This window comes from Apteryx rowi, unplaced genomic scaffold (genome assembly GCF_003343035.1).
Source record: "Apteryx rowi isolate R43461 unplaced genomic scaffold, aptRow1 scaffold_4, whole genome shotgun sequence".
Taxonomy (NCBI): Eukaryota; Metazoa; Chordata; class Aves; order Apterygiformes; family Apterygidae; genus Apteryx; species Apteryx rowi.
In genome coordinates this window covers 10,104,357-10,118,810 of record NW_020450529.1, presented here as the reverse complement: position 1 = coordinate 10,118,810, position 14,454 = coordinate 10,104,357, and the positions used below count along the sequence as shown (strand labels likewise).

Genomic DNA, 14,454 nt, shown 5'->3' with positions numbered 1-14,454 from the left:
TCTTTGTGGTGGAGAACGATATTTAAGATATAAATAGGGCAGACTTCACTCAGACACAGCTTTGTCATTACTAATGTAAAGTTTTGTGAGAAAAAAAATTTGAAATGTAATTTATAATAATAATGAAATGATTGAATTTTCAGAAAATATTCAGCAACTGCCATGTTAATTTACACAGCGATTTAAGTAACCTAACCAGGCACTAGTGAAAAATACTGGAATAGACTCTTTCAGCCAGCACGGCCATGTTAATAGCAGACAGCAGAACAAACTACATTACAGAAAATCATTATAGGTGATATCTATTTAGCAAAGCTAGTCTTTCATTAAAAAAAAAAAAAAGGAAATGTTTCCTTGCAGTGTATTTATATAGTTTCAGCAAAGAACTAAAGACATCCATTCGGTCTGGAGCTGAAGGTGTTTTGTTTAATGAAATTTGAGCCAGTTTTAGTCTGCCCTTTTGAACTCTAACCAAAACTTACTTACAGTGTAATGGAAAACATTTGCCAACCCATCTCTTGGGAGACCTTTCCCCTCAGGTGAGATCTGTGCCAAAACTCTGGCTCCTGTTGGATTCACGGCCACTGTACGGCCAGGAACTGAGGACTAGACCGTCTTTGTACTGCGTGAGCAGAAATTAGTAACCATCAGGCTGAGTGCTCGTGGCTATGAAATGTCCTCCAGCCTTACAAACATCTCATGCTTGATCCTCCAAAAGTAGCACCAGAAAATGGAGACAGGGAAAGCAACAGCGCAATAGGCAACCAGACAGTTTTTCTAGAGCATTTTTCCATTTTCCATTCCATTTTTCACCTCCTTCTGGTGAGTTTAAACCTGTTGGTAATAGCCATGCTTTCCCCAGTTGCACTCCATGGTGCCCTTGGAGGCAGTCCTCAGGCCCCAAAAAGTCTGTGGTCTTAAGTCAGAAATTACTGCTATGCTGCTGTCTTTCCAGCTCTCATTCAAGAGCTCTTTAATGACTCCTGACTTCTCCACTTCTCACTGCATGTCTGCCTTCTTTGTTAAGTGCTGCTTTCAATGAATCTCATTAGCAGGAGCATTTCATTAGTAGGATAATTTTTTGTGGAATATTTACTTTGTTTAATTAGCAGGTATGATCTTATCTGGCACTTTTTGACAGAGAAGATATAGGGATTGAATAATGATTTACTCATCAGAGGTTCATTTTGCAAAGCATGTAAAATTCTACTGGCACAGGCCACATAAATGAGCACTATAGAAATATCTAAGCATAGAGTAAAATCTGGGCTTTTTGTTGTCAGTATTTATAAAAAAGAGATCATATTGTAGAGACTTCTAAAAGTTAAAGAAAAATAAAATATCATACAATATGAGTAGCGCTTAGAGAGAAAGAATGCATCACAAATGTCAAAATATGCATTGAGATTTTCACTTAAGTTTAAGGAAATCTTGAGGGCTTTTTCCAATTAGGACAACCAGGAAACTTTATGTTACTACCTAAAAGATAGCATTGCTTATTGCAATTAATATAATTAAGTTTAATTCAGTAGATATTAATGATGATAGTGATTAGATCTAGAGACCCAGGAGATACAGTACAATGAACTTCACATTTTCTACATTTATAAGCTATTTTAGAAACATAGGAAAAATACTGATTTTATCCAACTTCAGAGAGTTTTAGTCTTTAGCCTATTTTTAGGCTTTACTCTTTACTTAGTTTGTAGCCTAAAATGTAAAACCATGCACAATATTTTAAGTTACAGAAGAGGTGTTTTACAAAAACCTACTTAAGAGCTTCTTAAATAAATCAGAAATATTCCATATTCCATCTCTTAACATTTATAGATGTAGTAAAGTTATTAGGGAATCCTTATGTGCAAAATTATAGACACCTGGCTTTAGAAACTCCCATGAACCCAAGTAATTTTGTACCTGTGACAAAAGTTTAAACATGCTTGTAGGAATGAATTGAAACTAATTAGAAAATTGTTGTGGTTTTACTTATGAAAATATCAACATTTCATTTTTTTTACATATAACTCCATAGTTTCCAGTGAACAACCAATGAAAGTTGATTTTTTTTTTAATTATTTTTGAATACCAGTACTGGGCCTTTCATTTTTTGAGCTTCCAGGAGAAAATCAACACTTCTGTAGAAAATCAGTAAAAATGTTATTTTCATCACAAATTTCATTTTCTACCTGGGGATAAAAAAGAAGATTCCAACTGAAAAATGTTGCCAGCCTTAACCACTGTTTCAGAACAATCATTCTCTCCAAAGAAAAGAAGAAAAAAGAAAAGAAAAGAAAAGAAAAGAAAAGAGGAAAAATACTTTCTCATCATTCTTGTGATTATTTGTACCTGATACATCAGCAGAAAGAGGTTACATCTATACCTCTCTGCCCTGGCTGGGAAAATCAAATGTTATAACAACAGCCTTGATTTTAGAGACTTTCAATCTAGCTAATAAAATCTTTCATTGTATTGGTACCCATACGGGGAAGAACCTTTTATCAGGTTCATTGCAAACATTTTGGCCCAATAACAGACACCAGACAAGCTCTTATGGGGTTGTAGAATCATTTCCATGCTTAAATTAGATTATTTAGAAGCAAATTTTTCCACAGGAGAGTTCCTTTTCTTGGGAAGGAATACACTGCCAGTACATTTCTCTTCACTCAGCCTAGCAGGTCTATAAAAATCACGAGATTTGTTGCCTTGCTTTTCAACCAACCTGTTTCAAAACTTTCAGGAGAGCTTTGAAAAGCATCACAGGTCTGAAATGTTAGCCAGACCCCTGAACCAACTGAGGTTTATTCTTACTAATTTGTCACTTTTCTGAAAACAAACATTTTATTTATCATACTCTCCTGTAACCACACTGCAAAGAACAGGAGATAATTTATCAATCTGCAACCTTCCTCATATCTCGGTTCTGATAATGAGGTTACAGCATAAACCCAACCCTCTTGGCCAGAACTTCAGAGAGCAACTCTAAGAAATTCTCTGTTTTACTTTGCAGAAATGCAGAAAAGATGAGTTGCTCTCTTCTTCCTATTTTCAGAGAAACCTCACACATTCTTCTCACACAAAACACACTCTATTATAAGTATTCATTTCCAGTGCTGCTGAGTTATCAGCATGAGCAGTGTTAGTAGTAGAAGTAGTGTTAAAAGTAGCAACGGAAAACAGTTAGGAAATGAAAAACAAAATGTAAATTTACGTTCGTACTACCAAAATGTTTCCAAAGTTAAATAGCAGCAGGGAAAGCTTTTCATTTCTTGTTCTTTCTCATGCCAGTAGCTTGACCCGTGAGCAGCATTGCTCACAGAAATCCAGGGAAGGGGTTTGTAATGCCCGACTCAGACACCTGGAAGCTGGATGTCCAAGTCTGCGCTCATCACCGTGGGCTCCCTCCGTAGCTGGTGGAGGGGAACAGGCCCCCTCGGAGGGCACTTGGCCTGATCTGCCCAAGATCCTCACAGCAGGAGGAGCTGGAGATGTCTGCCTCCACCACAGGCTCTGCGGAGAGCTGGGGGGACCACCTCAGATGGAGCTGGTTCGTTTTCTGACACCTAAGCTGGAGAGATGACTCATACTGCAAGGTGATCATCAAAGTCAGCAAAGCTTTGGTATTTTGCCAGTTTGCAGGATCGGGGTCTTGATCACTGATTTGCTTTGTATTCCCCGCTGTTGCCCAGAAGTCCTTGTCATATAACCACCGAATCACAGACAGATTCAAAATGAAATTGTGACACCGCAGCTGTGAACAGCTCCCCGTTTGGAGCCCTCACCTCACATATCAAGTTAAACGAGAAGTCAATGTTAAAAAGTTAAATGTCTACAAATTCATCATATTGTTTGCCAAATGCTGTGCTCAACAAAGGCAGTATTCTCCATTTTTGTTATCAGTGTAAAAAGGAACATTATCAGTGTAAAAAGGAACATCAGAGTTGACAATCCCTAACCCTGGGATTATCTACCTAAAATCTCAGGTACCCAATTTTTTGTGCTAAGATATGAACAAAGGGGAGAGAACCAGAATTTTCTTCTCCTATATCAAGAATGGCAAGAGTCACATTATAAAGGAGAACTGCAGGAGCTGGTCAAACTAGAAATTTTAGATATATGTTTGGTAAGAAGTATTAACCCCAAGACAAAGCCTGGATAGTTTTAGTCCAAAATGAAAATATAAAGAAAGGTCTTTGCAATGGCAGACAATGTATAATCTTAATCTTGGAACCTCTGACTCCCAAATAAGTGTCAGTTCATTGGAGTTTCTGGATCATGCCTTCCATCAGAGCACTCTGATTGTTCACTTCCATTTTAACATCTGTATTGAAATCTTTCATCTTTTCTTTATAGCATAATTAACTTAATACACAAATTACAACTCTGATGTTACACACTTTGAAGTCAATAGGAGTTTTCTTTTTATCTTCTGTGGGAGCAGAAGCAGGTACATGATGAGCTAATTCATTGGGGAGCTCTTACAAACCAAGACCTAATGCAAAAGACAAATCAGAAAGTCAATCTTCAAGACTGTGTAGCTTTTAGACTTTATCATGGATATGTGATTGACCTTTCACAGCCTAATGAACATCATCACCACTCCATAACTGTACCATAGGAGTTGGAAGCTCCCCTCTTTTGGAAAAGTATTGGACCAATGACAGTGGAATTTGGCAGTTTTTGGAAAACAATATTGTTTTGCACTCAGTTATATGAAACTAGGGCTACAATTTCCATTGAAGAGCTTTACTGGTTCTTGTAGACACAACCATACCACAGTTTCAAGTCAGTTAGTCAAAGACACATTTTTCACTCCGTGTCTTCAAAATATTTCATTTCATGTCGTTGTGAGTAAAATAGAAAATGTTTTTAGTTTGAAAGATTTGCCGCTTCTCCTTATTCAATCTTAAAGAAGAAATATGGCCTGATCTTGTAAATATTTAATGCTCTGCCTTAATCCTTCATAATCAAAAAATGTTTATATTTAGGTGTCATGAGTTAATTTGCTGAAGACAAGTGGACAGTTCTTCTCAAGAGAACTTTTTCATCTTCTGCTTAGAAGAGGAAAGGGCTAAAAATACCATCCTTTCTAAATCATTCATCAGTGTATTCCAGATGAAAGGACAGCAATCGATATCTGAAAATTTGGCCAGGGATTTGGAACTCAAAGGCTAAGCTGAGAGAGATTTCCTAGACTTCAGAAGAACTTTTCTCACTTACATAGTAGTTTAACACTTTTGCTAGTGGTGAAATTGGTACAGCTCATCTGATAAGGTCTGAAGCTGCATGTTAACCCAGAAGGTGTTACAAATGGATATGCATGAGTTAAGAACTCTGTGTGGCCTCAGAAATGCCATCAGCCTCACCATAGTTTGCCTTTGGCCATTCGCCTCTCACCCAAATAAAGCTTCTTAAATGACATAGAATCCTGGTCTGGACCCTTCCAGAGGTTACATTATTTTCCAGCCTGAAAATGCTGGCTTCTGTAGCATGTCATTGAATAGCTGCCTGTCAAGAACATCGTGGGTCCCACCAGACTGTGCTGTAGGTTTTCCTTTTTTCCATGGTCATAATCTCCCACCTGGCAGCATCATTCACAAGCCTGAGATTGACTTTAATGTCTCTACTAATCCTGCTTCACATTAGCAGCCTAATTCTGCTCCATATTACACCAGTTCTACATATATCCATTGGCTACTGACCATGGCTGTGACTGAAAGGGTTGTCAGGCACATACGGTTGTTCACTGCAATTCACACCATCTTCAAAGCAGGATTTAGCTAACTGTTTGTGCTTTAAAGCATAGGCTGACATAATCGCATGCTGCTGGTTGACCACCAAGATACTTTCAGCTCTTTACATTCTCCAGAAAATATTTCCAGCAGTAAATTAGAAATATCAGCACCCTCTATTCTAGGTCACTTGAAAATATATATTCAGATGCTGAATATGTAAATCTCATAACTGAGGAACACTCTTCATTATACATTTAAGAGACGTTTCTTAAACTGTCACCAATACTTACTCAGCAGGATGTGGAAATTTCTCTTCAAGCTTTGGATTCCCCTGTCTTCACAGTATGAAGTTTCAGAGTTAGTTTAAATGTTTTAGAATTATCTATGTAGAAAAGAGTGTCTGTTCTAGTCACCTAATGTGAGTGAAGGAGAGGGAAAGCCAACAAAAAGCAAATGAAGGAGGCAGCTCTGGCAATTTTTGCTCTGGGAGAGGTCTTCCAGCCTCTAGGATGGAGGTGTCCTCAAGTAAGGATGTAGAGCAGGTGCACTCCCAGCTAGGTCAAGGACCCCTGGGAATTACAACTATTAGTCCATGACTTGGGGGGAGAGGGGGTGAAGAAAGGAAAATAGGGCAATGGAAATCAGAATCGTGTGAATAACGGAGTTTCAGTTTGGTGACCCAACAGAAAAATTAAACCAAAAAAATTCATTTGGGGTCAGCCCAAAGCACTTGTCCAACTCAAAATGAAACAGCTCATTTTGCTTTCAAAACTTTTTTCATCCTTTGAAAGAAAATGTAGGTAAAATTCTAAACAAAAACACTATTTTGAAAAGTAAAGCTGAAATATTTTATTTAGAAAATGTCAAAACGAAACATTTCAGCATGGTTTCCTTATTTTGCGCAGTAACTATTCACTGAATTGAAATCGAGCTTGCCTGATTGAAAGTACATCTTTATTTTCTTTTGATCAGTAGCTGTTTGTCCCAGACATTTCCCTTGGTTGCAAGGGAAATCTCTGACTTCTACTTCCTTTGTCTGTTCAGAACCAGCCACCACCCGCAACCCTTCACACACTCACAAACCACATGTTCCTTGCAAGAAAATCTGTAAAGTAAATTCTGCAAAATTTGTTGTGTGGCATTTCCAGGGCTCCAGCTCATGCGGTTTCCATGTTAATGTCTTCCACCCGGTTGTTTTCAAGGTTGGACAAGTTGATAAATAGGTGACTGTTTCTTACCCTTTGGTGGACAAAAGGGCTTTCATTTGTGTTTAGCCCCAGCATGGTAAGCTTGAGAGATTGATTCAGCAGTTCTGGGTAGAACAGCTCAGAAAGGACAAAGTGGAAGGGTCCTAAAAGAAGTAGAAGAAGGAAATATGCTATTATCAGTTTGTGAAGAGGTGGTATCAATGAGGAACAGCAAGTGTGATACATTCATAGTCTGATCTCCGTTTTCAGCCAAGGAAGAAAATAGGTACTTTTAGGGCACAGTCATCCCATTCTGTCCAAAGACACAATCTTTATAAACTTCTAACATAGGCCCGATGAATCACATGTGGGTAATTCCTATTGCCCTCCATTGACTATAAAGGGAGCCTGGAGTGAGTAGCTCTGGGATAGGCATTTCCCCTGTAGCTGTCAAAGGTCAAGTGAGATGAATTTCCCAGTGGGTGTTTAACCTCCCTCCTTTTGCTGTCAGCTATTGGAAGTTTAAGTGATAAGATATAGGATGTCAGCCAAGTGTTCCTGACAGTATCATCGCTTATTCCACAAGAAATAAAATAAATATCCCATATGATATAGTAAAAGGTTAAACCCCTAACACTGTAATGCATTGTCAAAGCCTGGCTGGCTGTCACTGTTGGGCCACTTCTGCCTCAGCTGTTAACAGACACGTAATTCATATGTTGTGAGATAAAATATGAAAGAGTGCAGAGCAAAGCCAGCCATGCTGATTGTGTCTAGTTTGACATGTAAGAGACATCTGTCAGCCAGATGGATCATATCTCGGTTTAGTACATGAGTTCCCACAAGAAAGTGTTATAGTCTCAGTTCACCATAGACCTTGTTCAAACTGGGTATAGGTGGATGCTTGTATCTCAAAATCACTCTGGTCCAGGACCAACATGGGGCAGTTTAATCCTGTTTTACTGCCACCTCACTTCAACAGCTGATGTGAGACATGTTGATACTAATTGGTTTGGGGCTGTCTTTCACTTCTGTTTGAAAGGAAATGGTGAATCTACCAAGGCAATAATGATTTCCCACCACCATTTCTCCCAGATATCTCTTGGCTCAATTCATAAGGCTTATCACTCTCAAGCATATGGAAGCTCTTTTTTTCTATCATCAGAGGTGAAGGATTTAGTTTTATAATTTACCTTGGAAGACCAATAGTACTAGAATTTCTTGAGACATCTCTGAAAGTCTCTTGTTCTGCCCATCTCTCTACCATATCTCTACTGGACCAGTAGGAGATTGCAGTATCTAATCATCAGGTGTCTTCTAGATACCCTTCTAGCAAACATTTTTCACACAGATCATCCCGGTTTATGGATGATCTGTAACAAAAGAAGCAAGAGGTAAGACAAGTAGAGGTAGAAATTTCATGCCAAATCTAATTTCTGAAATTTTTAGCTGTGGTTGTGCAAGAATCAAACCAGACAAAGTCCTCTTTTCCACCATCATAGCCTCTTCAACATCTCAGTTCATTTTCTGAGTTGTCAGTTATGCCCAGGCTATTTCGAATTAGCAGCTGTTTGCCAATAAAGTCAATAGGACTAAAAGCTTACTCTGCCAAGGTGGTGGCAAAGCACAGTTTTGAGGGAGAAAGTGTCTCATCTTCTGATGGGCTTCTTTCAGTCAGTGGTTTCCCTGAGGTGCTGTATTTGCAGAACTTCACCCCCCACACCTGCACTGTTGCCTCAGCTGCATCCTTTATTTGAGGAGACTCAGGTTTTTGTTTTTTTTTATTTTAGAAAAGGACAGACTACCTGTTGCCCTGAAGGAGGAAATGGTAAGGCTTTACTCAAGCAATCACCACTTGCTGACAACCCACTACTACATCTTTTCTCTGTTTTTTTCATTATTTGGATGTCTTTGACCTCTTTAACCTTGATTCAGCCACTTATGGAGCTGGCTGTACCACAGCAACTCCTCTGTCAGTGCTCCTGTCCTGGCAATGGCTTCATCTGGTTTTCTTAGATATAGCTGCTGTCTTTGTCCAGGGGACTTTGCTGACTGACTTGCAGATCCTGATGATGATGGATGAAACTGCTCTCCAGTGGCTTTACTTGTTTCTGTCTAGGAGATTGTATCAAGAGCAGGCACCAAGCACTTCTCTTCTGAAGTGCTCTCAAACCCCTGACACTGCTTGGTGTGTCTATGCGGCAGTGAGACTCAGCACTCTGCCTATTCAGTTAGCAGCTACTACTTGCCTGTTTCCAGCTCACCTGACCCAGGGGAGACAGTGTTGGACTTTTCACCAGTGTCTAGTCAAGACAGGATCTTGTCTAAGGGGATACTGAGGCAGAATGAATGAACCAGACCAGTGACTCCAGGTACAGTGCCTGGTGCTCAACTCAGATAAGATGGCAGCGAATTGGGGATAGCAGGCAAGCACAGTCACTGTCAATTTTACCTCATCAAAGCTGGACAACTGCAGTGCGCTACTGGCAAGAGTTCAAAATGACCTTTTCATTAGAGCAGGACATCCTCCAGTGAGGCTGGGAAACAGTGACTGTCACCTTCTCCAACCCCTCTTAAGTCTCACTCATTGGTCTAGAGTAGTTCCACAGGGGACACAGTGACTCACTGAGCCCAGCATACCCAACTGAGTTTCAGAAGAGGCCTGAATTAAGGTTTTTGAGATGATAAAGCAGTAACTGTTTCCTGTCTAGCTAAGTGAAGAATTAGTAAAGTTTAATGTGACTACTTCTCACATGATAAATTGCATTAGGGCCATTGCATACAGTCATTTCTGTCATTTTAAATACAAATGCAAGCTGTGTCTGAATACATCCACATCCTCCGGGAGACCCTGCTGCCCCAGAAGATGTAGGACTGGTTTCAGCCTTCATTTCTGTTTCCATAGGTTGGGATAAGCTTGCACTGACTTCACAAACACTAATGGCTCTTCCACAATGTGCTACCAAAGAGCAGGGTGTAATTCAGCTTTGCAACATATGGAGCTACACAAACACTGTAAGGCAGCTTCAGGTCCCCTGATTAAGTCTTTTTGATACAGGGAAGAGATACAACCAGCAACCTCAACCGACACATCCAAATGTCCTCTAGTGGAAACTTTCAGAATAGGTGGGGTTCCTTCACTTTGGCTCTTTCCTGCTGCTTCAATGAGCAGTGTTTCATTTGATCCAGTTCCTCTGCTTCCTGCCAATACAAGGTGAATTGATCCAAACAGTCCTTTAGTAAGAAGCTGACCCAGGTTCCTCTGTAACATGGCAGTGATGCTTTTTCTCCCACCACATGCTATAAGACAGGCTGGCCCACACTCTCCCTGCTAAGTCCTGGCTGGTGATAAGCTGAATTTTCAGCCTTATGACGAAGAAGCATTTCACCAGACTGAGCTTGCATCCTTCCTGGATACAAGCATACAGCCACTGGCCCAGCAGCCCCACAGGCACAACATATGTCATCTCCCTAGCATTTGAGTAAAAGAGAAAAGCTCTATAACACAGCAATATTTGAGGACCAAAATATTTATTATAATAAATTAAAGAATAAGCATTTACAAAACAATCCACCTGCATATAAATATTATACAGCAGTTTTAATTTCATAGTTCATTTAAAAGACTCAAGTGCAGTTTCATAAATACATTTCCTTGACTATTTTTCAGCTAATCTGTATAAATAAAAGCACTGAATAATTATTACCTTAAAATAAGTTACCATTAAATATGAATGACAAGACTAATTTTAAAATGAGTCTGAAATATCTACTTTTCAGGTAAAGGTCAGAAGGGGGCAATATATGCAAGGGAGGTTTCCAAGTTAAAGGCTCAAAACATCCCGGCTATGTATCACTGCCTACCTTGAACAAAGCTGATTCACAGCTGTCAAGTCTCAGCCTACAAAATACAGAAACAGTTGCCTCATTCCAACAGGGATTAGCAGGACAGAAATGTGCCTTTGAAAATAACTAATGTGCTTAGTTGAAATGAAGCTGCAAACGCTGTTCTGGAGCTTTCTTCTTCAAAGAAGGCACCAATATGCATCCTGTCTGTGCCCACTTGGCTTGCTATTTTTGGTACTGGTAAAAATATACAGCATCTAGGGGTGTGGGTTTTTTTCCATAATAGTTAATCAATTTGTTTCATAGTAAGAGTTTCTTCAAGCCCCATCTTCTGGCCTGATTCGCAATTCTTTCAGTTTTTCTTCTTGCTCCCTCCCTTCTTTGGGATGTCAGTACATGCATTTTCTATGTAGTCAAACAGTAAATCCAGTTCTCCAATGGCTTTATTCTTTCCATTCGCTCCCAACTGGAAAAGAGCAGAACACAGATTTTTACATGTCATTATTACTCAGAAGACTTAAATATGCATCTAGGCTTGTCCCAGTAACTGAATCTAGAACTTGCTCTCCTTATTCTCACAAGTAGTTATATTAAACTCATTATACCATAATGTATGAACTAACTCATCCAAATCCAATGTAGTATTTATATTTACCTGCAGCCTGATTTCTCAAGGCCAATTTTAAATTACTCTAACCTTTGTGGAAAGTTAACAGGAGCAGTGGACTGGAAGTGGAAATATCACTAATCCCCTCTTTAATGCCACTACAGGCCTCACCTCTTAAATAGACTCCTGAAGTTCATTTCATAATTAGGTCAGTCTTAACTCAACTGAGCGACTGGGGCTTGGAACTGCCATTTTTAAGTGTTGAAAAAATGTACCTGTTTCATTTTGCTTTTCATTTCTTCCAAATTCTTTTCAACATGCTCTCTGTGTCCTGAGAATTTCTAAAAAAAAGAAAAAGAAAACATCCAGAGGTATTATTGGCAGCTATATTCAACAATATGTGGTTTTTTTCCCTTTTCACACCTTTCTATTAAGCTCCAGTCAGATGTCTTTGATCTGAGGTTTCCTTTCACATCACTCACTGCCTTTTGCCACTTTTGCAACATTCTGAGATTCAGGAGCAGCACTGAGAATCTCAGTGAACCCAGGGGTAGGGAAACCCGACACTACTTACACATCTGCTCAGCTCTGAGGTCATGGATGCCAGGAACTGTGCTACCTCCTCTGTGTAGGGATACTGATCCTTGGCCTCAGACAGGAGGACATCCTTCACGATAATCTCCACAACTCTCTTCATCATGTAGCAGCGGTTGTTTTCCTACATATGCAAGTATGAGGTCATGTTAAATCATTATAAGAGATCAGCGAGTACTGCGGAGGGATGCAGAAAGCCTCTTGGGTGCAAAACTTACCTTGATGTTGACATAGAGTTGCTGTCCAATGAGCCTGTTGTCTGTGTCCTGGTCTGAGACCCTGGCCTAAGAGGAAGAAAGAAAAGGTCATATGGGGATGGGAACCTTAACTAAAATTAGTAATAAACCCTAAGGTGTTCATCAGAAATAGTCCAGATGAAACAGATGAATGGAGACCGTAGAAAGACAGTCTGTTACAGGTGGATAAACTTGGGCAATATGACTGTTTCACCCTCTAATTGTGCGAGACTCAGGGTCAGCATCACTGGAAAATAAATAAGCAGAAGTCTGAATTCATGTCCCTCTCATAAATGTCAGATGTCATAGTGGTTATGATGACTAAATCAGATGTCTGTGATGGCCAGCTTCATCATGGCCCACAGTGCTGCTGGAGGTGCTGCGGCACTCAATGGTTGCACATCAGTGTGAGGCACACATGGGCAAGAGCAGGCCAAGAAACCTAATGAAGTAGATCACTGCAAAATGTCTAAGGACATTTCCGGCCATGACTGTAGTCACAGCCAAACCTAGCTCTGAATGGACTGGGGGAAAAGAGAAATTTAAGCTCATGTTTCACAGCTGTTGGCTCAAGAGAAAGGGCTGTGTTCTGCCAGGATGTTGCCTTTCCCTCTGGGATGGAGAGGAGGTGAGGCAGCAGCTTCCCTGGCTACACAACTAGCAGGCAGCAGACCAGCTCCCTGTGTGTAGAGTTCTGCCTCACCACAAATATGCGCTCTGCTGGAGAAGGGTGTGAGGAAGAGAAAGAAATGCTGCGGACAAGAAGCCTGGGCCATAAGAGGAGAGGAGGTTCTCAAGTTCTGCCATGAAGGAAAGGTGGGTTACTGTACCATTTTAGCCAAGGTGTAGGTGCGATTCCTGATGTAGGGCTGCTGGAAGTTGATCTTCCTGAGTCTGCAGGCATGATGGGCAGTAATAGCCACTCCTACCCCTTTTGGAGGCAGAGGGCTGGTGAGAAGAAGAGGGAGACAGCAACAGCAGCAGCAGAAGATCCATCCTGTGAAGCACTTGGTCCAGGTCTGCAGGGAGGCCATGGATCACGACCCAAAGTAGTCAGCACCAGTGGGCTGCAGCTACGGCGTTCAGCGCTGATGAGAGAGAGCAGTGTTAGCATCAGAGAGCATGGGCAAGGCAAAGCGAGAGAGGCACGTAGACTGCAAGCCTTACCTTTGCTGTGATTCTCGGTGTGCTCTGCAGGAGGTGAGGTGCACCTTATATAGGCCCATCATCATCCCTCTCAGCTTTTTTTTTTGGGTGCTGGTGGTGAATTAAAAATGACATCAGCAAGTCTCTTACTTTCCAGTATCCTCTTCTGAGAACTACCTAACCACTACAAAACCCACAAATACAACTTCAAGGCCATTGTAATCTTTAGTTTCTTATAAAACAAACCAAATTTTAACACAGGGACAAAGCAGGGGCTTTTACTGGGGTAGGAATTCTGAATCCTTTTTACATGAAAATAATTGTGAAGTTTATGGTTCTGTGCCTTCAGTCTTGATTGTAGCATGCTAATTGGATCAGCAATTTGAAGGCAGATTTTATAATTTACATTTATTTCTGTTTGTTATCTGTGGTATAAGACTGGTGCCCCACTGGTGCTGACTGATGTACATGAATGGTCAAAGACTGCACCAGACCTAAAGAACTAACAACCTACAATTCCTATTCTGCAGATACCCTTCCCACACAGTGGTCCACTGAAGTCACTGGCCATCTGCCCATCACCGTGCAGTTCTCTTTGAGAGATCAGAAACTAAGCAGGACCGCATTTAACACCCTCCTTGTCTCCAAATTCCCATTTTCCAAAAAATGACCCATATTCCAAGCTGTTACCAAGTCTAATGACCAGAACTGTGTTCATGCACTCACTTATCCTGGTAATTTCCACGTTTCTGATCCTGTGTTGCTAATGTAAAGGCTTTGCAGTAGAAGAGCTGCACCCTGAGCCCAAAATACTGTGTGTGATGTGAAAGGGAAACTGCACTCTTCAGAGAGTAATGTGCAGCCCAGCTGAGATGGTGATGCATGAGCACACAGAGCTGGTACAAATGCAAACTCACGGTCATCCAACAGCCACAGTGCAGGAAAGTTTCAGCTCTGCAGCTGAGTGAGAACAGGGCATCCCTGGGGCTCTCGGCACAGGCACAGCTCAGCTGCAGCACCAGCTTGTGCCTTGTTATGTGCAGGAAGGTAGAGCAGGAGGAGGACTTTCTGGAGGTGACTTCTAGGTAGGAACTGGGGAGAAAAGG

At 40.7% G+C, this 14,454-nt stretch overlaps 1 protein-coding gene across 1 annotated transcript; it reads right to left on the bottom strand.

Moving 5' to 3' along the window:
- Positions 1-11,094: 11,094 nt before the first annotated feature.
- IL22 (interleukin 22) lies at positions 11,095-13,433 on the bottom strand. Its single transcript, XM_026074980.1, has 6 exons — positions 13,370-13,433; positions 13,033-13,290; positions 12,185-12,250; positions 11,947-12,090; positions 11,648-11,713; positions 11,095-11,231 (listed from the first exon to the last, which is right to left on the bottom strand). The coding sequence occupies exons 2-6, from the start codon at positions 13,234-13,236 to the stop codon at positions 11,118-11,120; spliced, it is 594 nt and encodes a 197-aa protein (XP_025930765.1). The 5' UTR covers positions 13,237-13,290; positions 13,370-13,433; the 3' UTR covers positions 11,095-11,117.
- Positions 13,434-14,454: the final 1,021 nt, after the last annotated feature.

What these genes read in the sequence shown, in the direction of transcription:
- IL22 (XM_026074980.1), bottom strand. Translation starts at nt 13,236, where the DNA reads ATGGCCTCCCTGCAGACCTGGACCAAGTGCTTCACAGGATGGATCTTC. An exon ending in AACTCTATGTCAACATCAAG is followed by an intron (nt 12,091 to 12,184) that starts GTAAGTTTTGCA and finishes TTGCATATGTAG; the next exon opens with GAAAACAACCGCTGCTACAT. An exon ending in CCTCAGAGCTGAGCAGATGT is followed by an intron (nt 11,714 to 11,946) that starts GTAAGTAGTGTC and finishes TCTTTTTTTTAG; the next exon opens with AAATTCTCAGGACACAGAGA.